At 34.6% G+C, this 16,669-nt stretch overlaps 1 protein-coding gene across 3 annotated transcripts in view; it reads right to left on the minus strand.

Annotated features, from left to right (window-relative positions):
- Positions 1–16,669, minus strand: part of IDE (insulin degrading enzyme) — a 50,283-nt gene that overhangs the window by 22,271 nt on the left and 11,343 nt on the right. For all 3 annotated transcript variants that reach the window (XM_054382663.1, XM_054382662.1, XM_054382661.1), the window contains exons 10-13: positions 13,981–14,084; positions 4,375–4,477; positions 3,065–3,187; positions 715–797 (exon numbers count right to left, since the gene is read on the minus strand). In XM_054382663.1, the coding sequence (XP_054238638.1) occupies positions 715–797; positions 3,065–3,187; positions 4,375–4,477; positions 13,981–14,084 (413 nt within the window). The remainder of the gene's footprint in view (positions 1–714; positions 798–3,064; positions 3,188–4,374; positions 4,478–13,980; positions 14,085–16,669) is intronic.

The raw sequence follows: 16,669 nt of genomic DNA on the forward strand, positions 1-16,669 counted from the left end.
AATAGCTGCACTCTAAAGACAGCAGTATTTTTTCAAATTCAAAAGCCAAAAATTATCACTTGAAAGAAATGCTAAGAAGGTACTTCATCATGCTCACTTTAAAAAAAGTAATTTTCCTCTGACAAAAATAACACAAGATGAGAACTAACATTACAGCACTTTATCATGCATCTTGTGGTGAGAATCACACATTCATTGATAATAGAATGTTCTTCTAAAAAAAAAAAATCAGTTGTTAGTGTCAGTTAGATAAAATCTCACAATTTTAAGCACTTAACATTTTGTAATTATGCAAATTGAAAAAAAAATAATTGGAACATAAAACCACTACAAGAACAGCATTTTATAAAGAAAGCACTATCTTTAAATAACACACACCCGTTTTCAAAGAGATATATTGCAATATGTAGTATGTGCTATTCATAGGAATATTTCAGGTATAGAAAATAAAACAGAGAAGAAAGTTTGTTTAGAAAGTCTTTTTAGACAATCTTTTCCTGTTAATATATAACTGGAGCACCTCAAACTGCTTGCTACTCCACTATCATGTAACTTACAGAAGCCTTTCTGCTATTTAGATCTTATAATATATTCCCAATGACAAACCTTTTAAAGCCTCAATACGTGCAAGGAAGTTTTTGCCACAGAAAAGCAGATCCTCAACAAACAAGAAACTTTTGGAGAGCAATTTATTATATACTTAATATTGCATACCTGAAAAATTCAAAGTTGAGACAAGCTTTTGGCAAAAAAAATTTGTCATCTTGCTTGAACCATAGTTTGCTCATAGCAGTGTCCTGTGTCAAGAAAAAAGGTTAAGTCACCTAACTTTTAACTGTAATATATCATATTTGTTTTAAAAGTCTCCTCACCACTTCAAATCTCAATTTAGTCTTGTCCCCTTGAATTATAGAACTCATATTCTTGCTATATACGTTTGTGTATACATTGATCTATCCTTGTTGAGACTCTCTTCTTATCACAACACCTTAACATGCAGTTGAATGGCTTCAGCATTGGAACTGAACTTCTCATCCAAATGGCAACTACTTTTCCGTTATGCAGCATTACAGCTACATCTTTTAGACTAAGAATATAATGGTGTATTTAATGCTTTTAGTAAAACAATTAATTCATTTTATGTTGTTTTCAAGTAACATTAGTAACAAAACCCACAAACACTTAGATGAAGTAGTAAAAACTAGTTGGAAGTTAAAGGATCCGTACAATCATTTTTTAGAGTAATATCCTCATACAGAATCAAAACAATCCTCTTTTGCTTTTTCTCCCACAAAAGCTGTGAAATAGATTGTTTCAATTCTAGTTACATTTAACCCTCCACATCCATCTTCAAATTGCTATACACTGGAAAGAACTTGTAAATGCAAAATTATTTCTCTTTCTCATGTTTTTGAGCAGATGCTTATTGCTTATCAGGGATTTGGCATTATACTTTTCTCCTCCTTTCTTGCATAATATAAGTAAGTCTTGTCTCTTGCACCATACCCTCTACACAATATTTGATGCATACTAAAAAAGCCAAATCACTGTTCTCCCTGAAATAACAAAGTTTTTTCTTCTGTTAAATTGCTACTGTACAGATTAGAATACATCTCACATCATAGACATAACTGTATGGTAGAGCTGGAAACAGTAGTAACTGGAGACATGATCCAATGGCTGGAGATCAATAGCTGCAGTCTGGCTCTCAGACCAAAGCCCATCTCTTAAACGCCCTCTTTCCTGAGGATTTTTTCAGGGCAAGATGTGCTATTACAACAGAGGTGACTCTAGTGGCATGCTGCCAGTGAAAACGGACATCCCGATGCTGCACCTACATTACCAACAATAACACTGGTCCAGTTCATAGTGGCGTTTTCTTGGGTTTGGGTTGTTTGGGTTTTTGGTTTGGTTGGTTTGGTTTGGGTTTTGTTGGGGTTTTTTGTTTGTTTGTTTTGGGGTTTCTTTTGTTTGTTTTTTTTTTTCCAGCTAATCTCTATTGATTTAGTTATTGAAATGTTTTGCTGTGAAGTCTGGCAAATGCAAAAATGGTACTGATGGGAAGAAAACATGCAAGCAAAATAGTATCTATTTTCCTCAGGTACAGAAGATAAAAAAAAAAAAATTCCTTCAGAAAACAAGTGAAAAGGAAAAACTGAAAGCAAATACATTTCCAAAGCAATCATGCCTTAAAGTTTTTGTGTAGAGCAATTACCTAGCTACAGAGACACTGAAAAACCATCAAGTTTCTGTAGCAAACCAATTAGTGTTCCTGAATACAGCTGTAATACGTGTCCCTGCTGAGCTTTAGGGTTTTAGTTCATGACAAGCACAAACATGTGCTCCAAGTCCTCTATTAATGATACTGCTTCAAGTATATACCTAAAATGCCATGTGCAGAAAAATAAATGTTTTCCTGAAGGTTGTCTCTGCACTAGACATATTACTCCAGCATGCAAAAAGTATCCCTGAATTGAATATTCATGCTGAAGAACAACATGTAACTGACAAACATTTTTCTTACTTATCCTCCAAATAAGCCTAGAACAGAGACAGGCATTGTCAAAGATAACTGAGATTTGTTAAACATATTGAGATCATTAAATGATGCTTCCAGAAGACTGGACAGTGATGTTTATTTACAAGTTTAAATCTCTAACTTTTTGCATGTCATCACAAGCTTTTTCCATACATAGTTAAGAAAGAATAGCCTTGTCTACATCCACACCTTACTGAAAACTGCCCAAAAAAATGTTAAGAGCAGCAGCCACCCTTCTGCTGAACGAACAGCTTTAATACTATTTCTATGAATTGTTAACACACTTAGAAAACAACAGAATTCAAGGTGTTTGTATATTCATTTTTGTAGGAACCCAAATAGTCATAATTAAATGTTTAGCAAGAATGGACCCTCTACTGTCCTTTCTAGCAATACCTTGCAAAGCTGTCTATGTCTTTGTTTATTGCACTTTGGATCATGACATGATCTACATTTTAAAAACACATTAGAATTTACTTCTAACTTCCCAGAAGGTTAGCTGTAGAACAAATATATATAACATACCTTGACAAGGGCAGGGTACTGTGTTGCATCTTTTTCCAATGGCAAAATCTCAAAGTTAGTAGGAATGAACTCATTCTTCATTGGAAGCTTGAATTTCCCATTCAGGTCAGCATTTTGCCATTTCTAGATAAGTAGAAGAAAACAATGAAGCTAAGTAGAATTTCTGACTAACGGATACATACTTATTTATCTTATACTACAACAAAGTATTTTAGAACATGTAGTACTAACTTATGTATAAATGCTATTAGGATAACAGGGAAAGAAAAATATCCAGGAATCCATCTTGAAGTATGTCATCAACAGGATGGTATGGCTCCAAGAAGGAAGATGAAAGATAAAAATTATTTTGAAAAGTTTACAGTATAATAGAAGGTGGTTCTGTGTCTCCTACTTTCTGCTACTGTGAATTCTAAATGAAGGTATTAAAACAATATACATAAGCAAGAATACTATTCAAGACCATAGGCATGGACAAGCTAAAGAAATTGAAGTGTTCCTATGCCGTGTTGGTTCAAAGTATGTTTGGCTGGTCCAGTTTAGCTCTAGGGTGTATTTTACAGCCACCTCTTCTTAAAATAATAGATCAATAAACCAATTTCAATAAGGACCTGCCTACCTTCTTTTTCGGAGTTTTGATTTTTAGAAGCTTATTTAATTGGCAAAATGTACTAATTTTCTAACTCGCGAAAGTCATACAATCATAGAACGTCAGGGGTTGCAAGGGACCTCTGGAGATCAAGTCCAACCTCCCTGCCAAAGCAGGATCAGCTGGGGCAGGTTACACAGGAATACATCCAAGCAGTTTGGCAAGTCTCCAGAGAAGGGAGACTCCACAACCTCTCCGGGCAGCCTGTTTCAGTGCTCTGTCACCCTTACAGTTAAGATGCTTTTCTGATCAGTTTCAGAAACACAGTGACATAGAGCAGTCATAAAAATATTCCTTTCTTAAGAATAGATTAGTTCATTAACATTTAATAGAGACCTCTAAGTTCTAAAAAAATTAATGCTTACATTTTTAAGTAGCAGCTGCATATTATGATCTTTTATAGCAAAAATGGCATAGCATTCCCTGTACTTAGCATGGTTTAAAATCATTAGAATGTATCTGTCCTATGCAATAAATATTTGCAATCTAAAGACTAATATAAGATGCTTTTCATAATATTAAACAGACTTATTGTGCAATTTTCGTACCATATAGAGCAGGAGATTTAACTTCTCCCTTCAGCTAAATGGAAAACCAGACAAAGAATTTACCACTGTCTTTCACTTGAATATATTAGAATACATTAAAAGTTTTAACATGCCTTAATAACTTCATCAGAAATTGCTTCTTGCTTGTACTGTGTTCCATACCAGTCTTCTGTTCGGTCAGTCTTTCCTTCAAAAGACTTGGAAACTATTGCAACTCTGAAAAAAAGAAGCAAAGCATTTTGTCATGAATGTATCTAAGAGAAGACTGAGAAATTAGTCAGAACACTGTTTCTGTTCCATCACTAGAACGTATTTATTTATGCAAATGGTACGTGGACAATTAGAGTATATCTGGATAGCAAGTATATGTATGCTGAACTTCACACTAAGATTAATCATGAAATCAGGTTATCAGCATCCTTTACTTTCACTGTTTTTCTGAAGTGATAAAACTGAGTTACACACAGTTATTGTTGCATGCAACTTCTGTTTTTTAGGTTAAGTACTTGTTCCAGAAAACAGAGAAAGCGGTTCTTAAGATCTTCTACAGAATTACTGAAGTGACAACAACATTTTTCATACCAATTGTATCAGTACTCAAGGTACATAAAAATATTGACTATAGAAAATTTATTCTGGACCTAGCTTTTTAAATTACATTACTGCAGTGTCACTCTTCTACGCAATCTGACAACAAGAGAATTTCTTCATTTTTTAAATCATTCTCATATTCTCATTTCAGAATTCTGAAATGGTCGAAGTTAGTGCAATCACCTCCTATGTATATTTAGACAATCACCAGATGCTCAGTAGCACAGTAATGAACTTTATCAAATCTTGTGCAGATGGCTAAAACGAACATTAAAACATCAAACTATATGAAATGTAAGCATTCTTTTTTAAATCACAGTATTTTCACGCCAGGAACGTTCTGTTGTGTATTTCTAATGTGTATGGAAAAGTGTGGCACAAATCAAAACAGGCATATGAATTTGCCTGAAACTATAATATTTTACTTTACAAATGTCAAGGATTAGGACTGGGCCAGCCAATAAATTCAAGTACTTAGAAGACTGATGCAAAGTAAAATCACAGAATTAGTTTTATTCTAACTCAAACCAGGACAGCAAATATGGTACTGGAGAATACACCTGGGATGAATTCTGCAAAGCCCTGAAAAGTTTACATACATGAACTACTAATATTGTAAATGCCTATGTCCCCATCCCTTCTCTTTCATTTCAAATAAATCACTCACATCTAAGAAAATTGGAGAAAACAAGATTCTGCTGTATTTAGTTTTAAATTACTCTATTATGAGGATTTTCAAATCTGTGCATTACAGTTGGAGAGCAGTGGGCTAAATAACTAGCATCAGATGCATTTAAATAATGACAAATAGATCTCAAGAGCCACAAGGGACTGTGAAGACACATTCTCTGGCAACAGATTAAAAAGCTGAAGCAGGACTTGCACCATGAGACTGTATTTTAAATCATACACAAAAAGAGGGGCAATCAAATCTCACTTTTGAGGGATGCAGACTTTCTTGGGTTGGAGGAGGGAAAACTTTTTACTCCCTACCTTTGAAAGATCCACGTGATTACCATGAACACATACGTGCATGCACAAAACCCCTGTTCTCTCTGCAGAAGTAATATCCAAACCAGAATGAAAACATTTGCCTTTGGGCTACATTATTTAATCTCTTATTGCAAATGGCAGTAGAAATCGTTAAATTTTTTATTGTGACTTTATTGTGGTTTTGTATCTATTTACATGTTACAGCTAGTTCACTTTTTATACAAAAGGAACAATACTAAATGAATATTCAGCTAATAACTAAGCACTTCAATGCTACAAAATATTTGTTCTTGCAACACAGCAGACACTAAGCTTGGTCAACAGGGTGAAATCTATTGGACAGTCTGTCATTCATGTTAAAATGAGCCATAGTAATATGCTATCATGTTTTGCATTTTAACTTGGGACAGCTGGTGAGCAAAAGCTCTGTCATGTACAGATGAAGTTGCTAAGAGACTATAAAAATCAAAGTCTACTAGAATTTCAGAGCAACCCACCAGGCCCTTCCATCAATTAAATAAAAAATAAAGATAATTTTAAAAAGGATTAACCTAAAAGATTATCCTGATAAAATTCCAATAATCATGTGATCTGAGCAGCAAGACAAAGGTGTTTTATGTTATAATATACAGGCATCTGTTCTTCAACATTTCCTCCTCCTACCCTTCTTCAATACACCAATGCTCAAGCAGTAGTGACAACCCAAGCACCCAAACATTTGCAGTGAGAACATACTAAAATTAGAGAGCTAAAAATAATTCTGTCTGCTCAACACATAAAAAATATGAAATTGTGGAAATTGTGGAAATTGTGATTGCAAGTCTTCAAGCAGTTCTGCTTCAAGGGATCCTACTGCCCTCCCTATACTTCGATTTACTACTGGAATCATTACTTACATTTTGAGCACTCAGAAACCTGCCCACAAGCGCAGTAACAACCCAAAAGGCATCTCATCTGCCTGAGAATTACAACCTAAACCAAGGCACAAGCAATGACCAACTGCAATGACCACAAAGACAGAAAAGAGGAGAAAAGGAGCGCCACAGGCAGAAATACAATGCCATGCAGTTATTTAAATGCACCATGATGCATCTTTCAATTTACCAATTATATAATGTTACTTTTGCTTTTCATTTCTGTGTTGTGCTGTATAGCACTATGAATAGCCACATGGTTTAAGACAGCACTGAAATGCACTGGAAAAGCAAGAGAGACGATCTTTAATAGGATCTGTCTATATCATATTTAAACTTAACCAATGCAATTAAGCATCCAAGCCATTCATCAACATGGAACACAGCTGAAATTATAAATGCAGTTTAATTCTATATGTGTATTCTTGGACATGCAAGCTGTAGTCCCCAGTTAGGGTCAATTTTCAAAAAGAAGCACAATTTCTATAACGTGATATGTATTTACTTGGTATCATCTTGGTTTTGACCTTCTTGAAATCTGACATGGAACTACAAGTGACAGATCCACAGAAGAATGTTAATCGGAAGAGAAATCATGCTTTAAAATTAATGTACTTTCAGGAAAAATTATGAACTGTTCTATTCCAGATTTACATAACAAAACCCAGGCTTCTAAGGGTGAAAAAGTAACAGACTTTGTGGTATTAGTAACAGATGTGTCAAAGCCAAAAAAAAAAAAATTATACTTAAGAAACAATTGTGGGTTTTAGGAACTAATTTAAACTTTTCTCTTCCAAATGACGCCACATAATGGGAAAAAATGAAACATTATCTTATTCAAATGTGTAAAACAACGTGACCGAGACAAAACCAGCAAAAGCCTAGTTCTGTTTTCCTTCATATAACTTCCTTCAAAATCCTCAGTAAACTGATGTGAAGCAATATAGGCTATGCAAAGCCACGTCCACACAAATCTCATTAGGACACAGAGTAAGAGGGTGAACTCCATGTGGAGAGATAATGCGGGAGTGCAGCATCCTAATCATTCTGTAGAAACAAAAGTTACTTGTTAGGGTTCAACAAAACTAAGTTTCTATAAACACACTGGTTTGTAGAGAGAAATCAGTGAAAAAAAGTAGTGATTTTCAAGATCTTCAATCAAATACGAAGCAATTAAAAAAACCATACGTTCTATATTTGTATCATGTTTAACATCGGGGATGAGCATCACCGACTGCATTGAAGTAGCTGCTCAGTATCTGTGAAATTCTATGCCTTAGAAATTTCTCTATCAACATTTTTGGCACTCATTTTATTTTTCTTTCCTCTAGAATAGTACTAGCACTGCACTTCAGCTATCAAGAGAAAAAAAAAAGGTCATTTGCTATCTAGGGGAAAATGTTCTTTAGTTGCTTAATCCGATGAGTCACTAGCTTCTTAAATTTTAATAAAAGCATTTATTCTGCAGATGACGAAGGGGAAAATTTGTACTGGAAATGATGGGAATATTTCACTTTTCAGTTAAGACTGCAAAACATGCCAAGTCTATTCCCTTATCTTCACAGATGGCTGGCAAAACCCAATGCAGTTTAAACAAGTAAAAAATGATACTTACATCTTAAAAAGGTTTCTCTCTCAGGGAAATCAAGCTACTGAATGCAACAAGTAGTGTGCAGGGGTGGGAGGGAGGAGGAGAATATGAAAAATTCCTGTTATGGTTCAGTCAAACAGAAGCACATATGGATACTTGCTACCATCTGTGAGTATGGATATTTTTCCATACTTTTTAAAAACACAGTTTGTTAAGAAAATAACATTTGAAAAGCTAAACTTTTAAGAAGGACACTGAACAATATCATCTAACTGGGAATGCAGCTACCCCAACATTGATGCCAAGAAAAGTCCTTAGTACAGGTGAATTCCAATAGAGTTGCAAAGAAGAAATTATAAATAAAAACATGATAAAAAGGAAAAAGTCAGATCAATGGAAACTAAACTGCCACAACACACAAGTTATGAAGAGAGCAAAAGAGAGCAAAAAGATAAAAAAATGAAGAGGAAAAGAAAGAAAAAGGAAACAGAGAAGAAAAAAAACCCCAAACCAACAACCGATAAAGCTAGGATACTAATCCTTTTATAAAAAGGATAATACTAAGGTATACATAAGCATAAACAGCAGTAAATGGTGGATAACCAGAACACACGACACTTAGGAATCTTCAACTTGGTTTGATGTTTTGGGGTTTTTTTAATAATTTTGGAGAAGACAAATAGTCTGAACATAAAGAGAACAAAGATGTGAATGTATGGTTGGAGGGCAATAGCAAATGCTAGCATGGTTTTAGTCTACACATAATAAGCAGTAGATCCATCATTCCTCTGGCCACATACCATTCAAACTCCAGGTAAGCCTGCTGCTGCAGCACTATGAGACTCCTGCAGGACTCATTCAATCTATGTTAAAATAGATGTTTTGCTGAATTCTGATATCAAAACTGCATTTAATCAGTCTTTGCTCAATCTCTAGTTTGTATGTACTTATATTTAAGCCTTAACAGGACAGCTGTAGGCATAGCTGTGCATTATTTAAGAGAACTAACCTTCTTGTATTTGCTATCTTGAAACACTACTAAAATCTCTGCCACAGAAAGAATATATAATTGCTTTAATGGTAAGCTGAAGAAGCTATAAAATAATTATATTCTAGTTTTGAAAGTCTCTATCTCCCTTTTTTTATCAAAATGCTTAAAATTATGTATTGATTGTAACCTACTTCTTAAGCTAAGGGAAACAAAGAGATAATGTGATTATTCCTGCAGGAAGATCAAATGCAACATTTCTTCCAGCCTCCAAAAAAAAAAAAAAAGGCACAGTAAAAACAACTTAGAAGAAAGTGGGGTGAGACCTAAGACATTTATATTCCAAGATTACTTGAAGAGTCAAATATACAGAAGTTACTAGATGACCATCCCTCTCTGATCACAAGCTTTCTTGATTTAGTCATCATTACTCTTCCACTATGAAAACTTTTGACACCTTCCTCTACAGAAAAGCAAACCTATTCTGTCAAATTTAGTTTCCAAAACACTCCTACCACTGTGACTCTCCAGTCTAAATATACTAAACTTTCCTATTTGAAAAGTCACCTAAAATAGCATTCAAAACAGGCTGTGTTTGAAAAGCTGAGATGAAAATACTATCTCCATTACCTGAAGAATCAAAGCTTCCTAGTTGCTTCAAATACTGAAGTTGAACATCTTCAGTTGGTATTTGCTCTAGTTCAAAATAAATGCTTTTTTAAATTTAAAATTAATCCACAATTACCAAGTGTAGAGAATATTTCCATCTCCAGCCAAGTCACTGTCGAAAGTGAGAAGACTGATGCAATCCTACAGAATGACTATAAATGATATGTACAATTGTAAACAATTGTTTTATTTGATCAACAATGTTTCAAATAAGTTATGGCTAAATTCTGTATCTTTTCAGAATTACTTTTTCCTCTCTCTCCCTCTAAGAAGATTTTTGCTCATCTTGCTCTTTCTTGCCCTTCACCAAGAACAAAGCGGAATGCAGAATTACAACTGCAAGTTCAAATATGGGTTTAGATTAACTGAAGAACATCAAGAAACAGTTGTTTACTACACATTTAACATTCTAAATTCTTCTAAAAATTGCCACTGCTGTTCCTGTGCTTCTGAGCACATTCTACAGACTTGAATTCTCTCCCCCTACCTGTATTCTCTGTCTTCCTTTCTCACACTAATAACTTTCGAACAAGCTTAATTATGACTATTTTGTGCTGAACTACTGTGAACTGGAAGGGACTGTTGAAAGGCTGCCACATCCAGCAACAAGAGTATCACAAAAGACTGATGAGTGGTCTGTAGTGTCCAGCAGCACCTCATAAGCTTAAAGAGTCTATGACTGTATTTACATATATTAATGTTCTTTCACAACTTTTAAAAATTTAAATAAACACATGCTTTGGAAGCTCTTTGGCAGATAACAAACACCCAATTTACATTATGAAAGGTTCTATTTCCCTAAGATAATATTGTTTTCTTGCAATGTGAAGAGCCGCATTTTAAAGCTATGTGAAGCATTAATAAACATCAGAACTGATTAAGCATCTGTAGCTCATTTATTAAATAAGTATTAAAAAATGGTTTATGTATTGCTCCTATGCAACTAAAAAAACAGCTAGAAGTTTGAATTTATTTGGAATTTGGTTGAGATTTCTTCTGTGAGTAAGTAAATATATACTCTCCCTTTTAATTAGTAAAACCAGTCTTTTTATGCTAAAGGTAAGCTCTTGTATCAAATTCTCAAGAAGCTGGGGCATAGATGAACATGAAAGTACATTCTAAATAGACATATTTAATACAATAGGAAAGATAACCTGGAAATTTTCTTTACTCAAAATACGATCTCTTGAAATATTTAAGCTTTAGTTGCAATATCCTACACACATTACACACAGATGCACACCCACACACAAAGATAAAGCCCCTTCTTTAAAGGGCATTTATTACTATGGCAACTACTGTCACTGACATAGGCAGCTCCATGTATTTTATCATGACTTGTCTATCCCTGGAAACACCAGAACCCCATCATATCTACAAATACAGTTCAAAATCCAATTTTATCCTACTTTATCCAGAAATTACTTAAACATGAGAGATTTTGTCATACAAACACAGTGAAGATTCATGCTCAAACTTCAAAGTAATTCACAGTAATTTCAGAACAGTGAAATGCAAACATATATAGAAATATATGAATGCATACCTTTCTGGCCTTCTATATCCAAAACTATCTGAAAAAATAAATTTGGAGCACATTCAGAAACAGACCCCTCAAAAAATATTTTTTGTATCATGTATCTGGCTTCCAAAGCCCTGATGAGTAGGTGTTCAAATACAGTAAGACTGATGTACAGAATCACAACCAAGAGCTTGTTCTGTGTTCCCATACATTTAGTATCTCTACACCACTAATTTAATAGTGCAATTTATTACAATATACACCAAAGATCTATTAAAAGAACCAATTGGAAGAAAAAAAAAAAAGAATAGAGTAAGAAAAGAAAATTCAGGCTCTAAGGTGCTACTGTAACTGTTGCCCAAGCAACATTCTAGTAATTAAGATTGTACGCACATTATGCATACGTATAAATGCACAAGTTCACATATCGTCCTGCCGAATCTCTGCCTTGTTCAGTGCCCTGAACAATTAAGAACATTGTTCCATATTTTATATTTTGCTCAATGCATGATCTGATGACTTCTGTTTCCAATATTCACCACTTCCTCTAAAGACACAGAATTACTAAAAGGTCCCTATCACAGCACTCAGTGTTACAGGAACTAACTTCACATTTAAAAACAGAATCATTAAATTATTTGGGTTGGGGGGACCCTAAGGACCACCTAGTTCCAATACCCTTGGCCATTGACAGGGATACCTCCTACTCAGCTAGCTTGCTCCAGGCCCCATCTAACCTGTCTTTCATTGGATATTGTAAGAGACATTCATTTTCATATGAAGCTGAGGCATATAGAGATCCATGAAATTATGATGTACCCATTCATTTTAGATGCTCACTTGAAGATTTTTCTAATTATTTCCATTGTATGACACCTCATAAATGAAAAGCAAAGATTATGTTGAGTTTTTGTGGATTCAGATGCTCAGCAATCCCTCTAAGTTAGGCTTTACGATCTCAGGTGTGATCAAGAAAACAAAAAGGAATGAGTAATTACTGGTTTGCTGTGGTAAGTCTGTTTTAGGAGCTTGTCTTCTGCAATTTAGGAAGCCCGTGACAAAGCGAAGAGGTTACTTCTCCTGGGCAGCATTAAAGAGGCTTAACCTTGAAGCACTGCTTTTTGCCTTTCTGCAACTTCCTATTACTTTCATTATACATTTTCCAATTACACAGGTAGGTCAGGCAGAACAATACATGGCACTGGTATGTTATAATGCAGTTTCACAACATTTCTGTTCTCTAAGAACTGAAACAGAAGTTTGTATGGGAGGGGAAAAAAAAAAAAAAAGAGGCAACTCTACTTAGTAAAGTTTATTTGTCCTTTGTGAGCTACACTGCATTTAGTCTGCACAGGTTTTTCTGCTTGGTTCCTCAAGGTTTACTCCTGGACTTAACCATTCCCAGTAGTGCCACTAGCCAGCTTCTCTATCCACCCTTGACTAAGACACCAGCTCCCCACAGCTATCAGTACACCCCTTAAATTACCTCCATGACCTCCTTTTCCAGCTCTCTTGGTCCCAGGCTCTCCTTTCCTTCCTTAAACATTTTAGCCAGGCCTCCCTCCTCCTCTATTAATAAGCTCTTTTTTTTTTTGCCCAGCCCCATTATCTTCTCTATGGCTTCCTGATTCCTTCACTTATAAATCACCATCTCAGCAAAATATTATGTCCCTTATGCTGGTCTTTAGGTATTCAAACAGACATTAGGTACATTTGCTCTTTCAGTCCCTTTTTTCTGCCCATCTTGAGTAAGAACACAAGTTCCTCAAAAGAAAGGAAAGAGAGGCTTCCCTTTTTCCTTTCAACATCTGGTCTGGTCAGTTACTGAGCCCTGAAATTTGTACTGAAGCACGAACATTCTGCAAAGAAAGCCCATGTGCAGTATTGGTCACTCTCATATCAAAGACATGTTCTGGAAGTCTGAGAGATTTTAGCAGCAAAAGACACAATTACTTCTGCCCACATAAATTGATAACTTTTTCAAAAGGTCCACTAATCTACAAAGTTTCATAGCATTCCACAAGGAAAATAAAATATATACAGCAGATAAAAGTCATCCTCTTAACAGATTTCCAGACCTAGTTCTAAGAGCCTTCCATATAAAATGTCCTAAGAATTTAGTGAGGCAGGATAATTTTACTAGTTTTTATTTCTCAGTAGCAGTTGAGCTATTCCAAGTATGTTCCTAAAAAAGACTTCAGTATGAAGAAAACGTCCTGCGTAGAAAGGACTGAAAGGATGTTTCTCTCTGAGCAGCAAGAGTTCCATGCATTTAAGAATGCTTATTTTCCATGGGGAGCAGAGATATTAGCACACAGAACAATTAGCTCTTTTTCAGTGACATTTATTTTGGAGCTGTAGGACACACCTAAGAATTTGTGTTTACATTAGTTCATCTGCTTTCTTACCAAGTTTGGGTTAAAATACAAGTTATTGTGGAGTTTAACTTACCGAACGTTTTCTGGTCTCAGTTTATCCAGTACCATCTCTATTAAATCAGGCCTGAATTCTTCAAGCAAATATTCAGCAGCCAATACTTCTTCTATAGGATAATACTGAAAAACAGAGCCCAGAAACATATAGACGAATTAAACAAAAGGAAAGCACAAAAAGCTACTGCTTTGTAAAGGAAATAAAGTATATACATCTGTTCACTAAATCTGTATTACCTTGGTAATTTCAAATTAGAAATATTTAAAATATTTATCTTAAAACTAAAAGGTAATGCACTCTAACAATGTAATCATATTTCTGCTACAGTTGGTAATTTTCTATACTGCATATTACCACTCTTTTCACTTAAGATATTTTATGTCTTGATATAAAAAGTAACCCATCTTTAAACACTTTTTGGGAGTAACTAAAGGAAAAAAATAACACAGTAAATGCTGACCCCTGGAGGATATTTTTAAAGCTAAAAGAACACCAAATACTCTGGTGAGTATACCAAATGCACTTGGGAAATACAGAATCAAGAAAAGCAAACAAATAAAAGAAAAAAAATCATTACTTTTTTATTTATAGCGATTTAAAGGAAAGTATATTTCAATTATCCAAAAGCATAACACAAATTTTTAAAATGTTAGGAATTATGCATTTAGGATCAAACTGAAAATCTTGTAAGGTACAAGCAAAATTTGTCCAGCAAAAAACAATGTTAAAATTCCTTTGTGTTTGACAGGAAAACTCTGTTGATTAACATCTATTTAACAAAGGAAAAATACTAGGTGACCTAAACATCTGATGCTTGCTGTTTACCATATATTTGTACTTCCTTTGACTAGAATTATGAAATGGCTTTCTGCAGTGTGTACATATACAAAAAAACTACAGTGAAATGATTTCCAGATCAGGGAGTACCTCACAAAGGATTCTGGAAAGGACAAAGAGCTGGAGACCAAGGACAATGAACCAAACCTTTGTTACAAAAAATTCAAATGTGAATGCTAAAGATCCAGAATTTCAGAGGTCTCATCCAAAAGATTCATCACACACACGGTCATTCTGCATAAACAGCTAAACAGACCAAGCAACTTGAAGGGAGATTTTAAAGTATTCTACACACTTCTAATGTGGATTTCCCAAGGCAACAGAGACTTAGTGACCTAAAGTCTACGCTTTATTTCCTCTATACACACAGGCCAGAGTCTTTCCACAAACTGGAACTGAACATAAAATATGCTCATTTACTTTATTATCTTTGTATTTTTTGAGCACGAGTTGGAGAAGATTACCTCCAGAGGTCCAACCCTACCTCAACCTTTTTGTGATTCTGTGATTACTTTTCAGCAATGTCAGGAGCATCATGTAAAAACAAAATAGACTAAACCAATCTAGATACAACAATCAGATTAGAATCAATTTTTTAAAATTATACTATTAAGGAGACAAAACAAAGGAAAAAGGGCACTGTAAACCAGGGAACAACTACCTAGAAATCACCAAGCCTGCACATGACATAGAAAATATCATTTGAAAACAAGAGATTAGCAGTGACTCCTTAGAACAGCACAAATATGTTTTGAAGATGAACTTGTGTTTTGCAGAAGAAAAAGGTTTAAAAAATGTTTTTTTGTAAATGTAACAACTTATGACACTACATTTACTCATGCTAACTTATACTCAGGTTCTTCTCCACGTTATGAAAAAACAGCTTGTACTTTTAAGTGCCTGAAATAATCAAACAACAGTTCTAGGCCTGGTTAATTCAAAGTATAAATTTTATATGACTCAGAAGCAATAAAAAGAACTAGAAAAGTAACTTTTCTATAACTATTTAGGCAACTAACAGCAGAACCTGAACTACCATTCATACTGCAAAGCAAGCTTATGAAAAAAAGCAGGGAGGAAAAAAAAGAAGTCCTGAATTAATACTCTGCTTTTGGAAACACTGCTGGCAACTTTCTGGCCTGATTTTTGGAGACAGCAACTGTAATCAGGAATGATCCAACAAACATAGCCCACTGAAAGAATGTTTCAGAAGTCTGTCAAACGCATAAAATCTCTAACAGAACAAAAGACAGACAATAGGAACGCTTAAAAATATCCACTTAAATGTTTTCAGTTACATCTTTTTAGAAAACAGACAACTCTAAAATTAAAGATCACTATCTGGACTTCACAAACTAATGCTGTAGAGGCATTAACAGGAATTCCTGCTAAGAAACCAAAAATGCCTCTGGAGTACATGTAGACATAAGCTGTGCAATGGAGAACATCTGCAGCATATTAAAGTTGCATGAATTTCACTAGGCAAAAACCTTCAGTGTAGATCTTCCTTCAGTGCAAAATGAGGTAACTGAATTTTGCAAGAAATACAAAGACTAAATATAAGCTACATCATCATTCTTTGAGCACCAGCATTTTATTAGATTAGTAGAGTCAAACATTTCTAATATGCTGTCTTAATACAAACATTTCTGCTTACTAAAGTATTTCAATATTGTTAACTACAGAAATGTTTAGAAACACAGTACTTGTGTTTGTGATAAAATTAGTTTCTCCCTTATTTCCCTAGAGAACATTCAGCTATATTGTAGACTCAGAATGACAAAGCACATCTTCAGAAACACTGGAAGAGGTCAAATAGCAACTCCAGTAACTGTAAAATCAGTTCTACCAAGTATAGAAGTATAAAATG

The sequence above is a fragment of the Indicator indicator genome, chromosome 7 (assembly GCF_027791375.1).
Source record: "Indicator indicator isolate 239-I01 chromosome 7, UM_Iind_1.1, whole genome shotgun sequence".
Classification (NCBI taxonomy): domain Eukaryota; kingdom Metazoa; phylum Chordata; class Aves; order Piciformes; family Indicatoridae; genus Indicator; species Indicator indicator.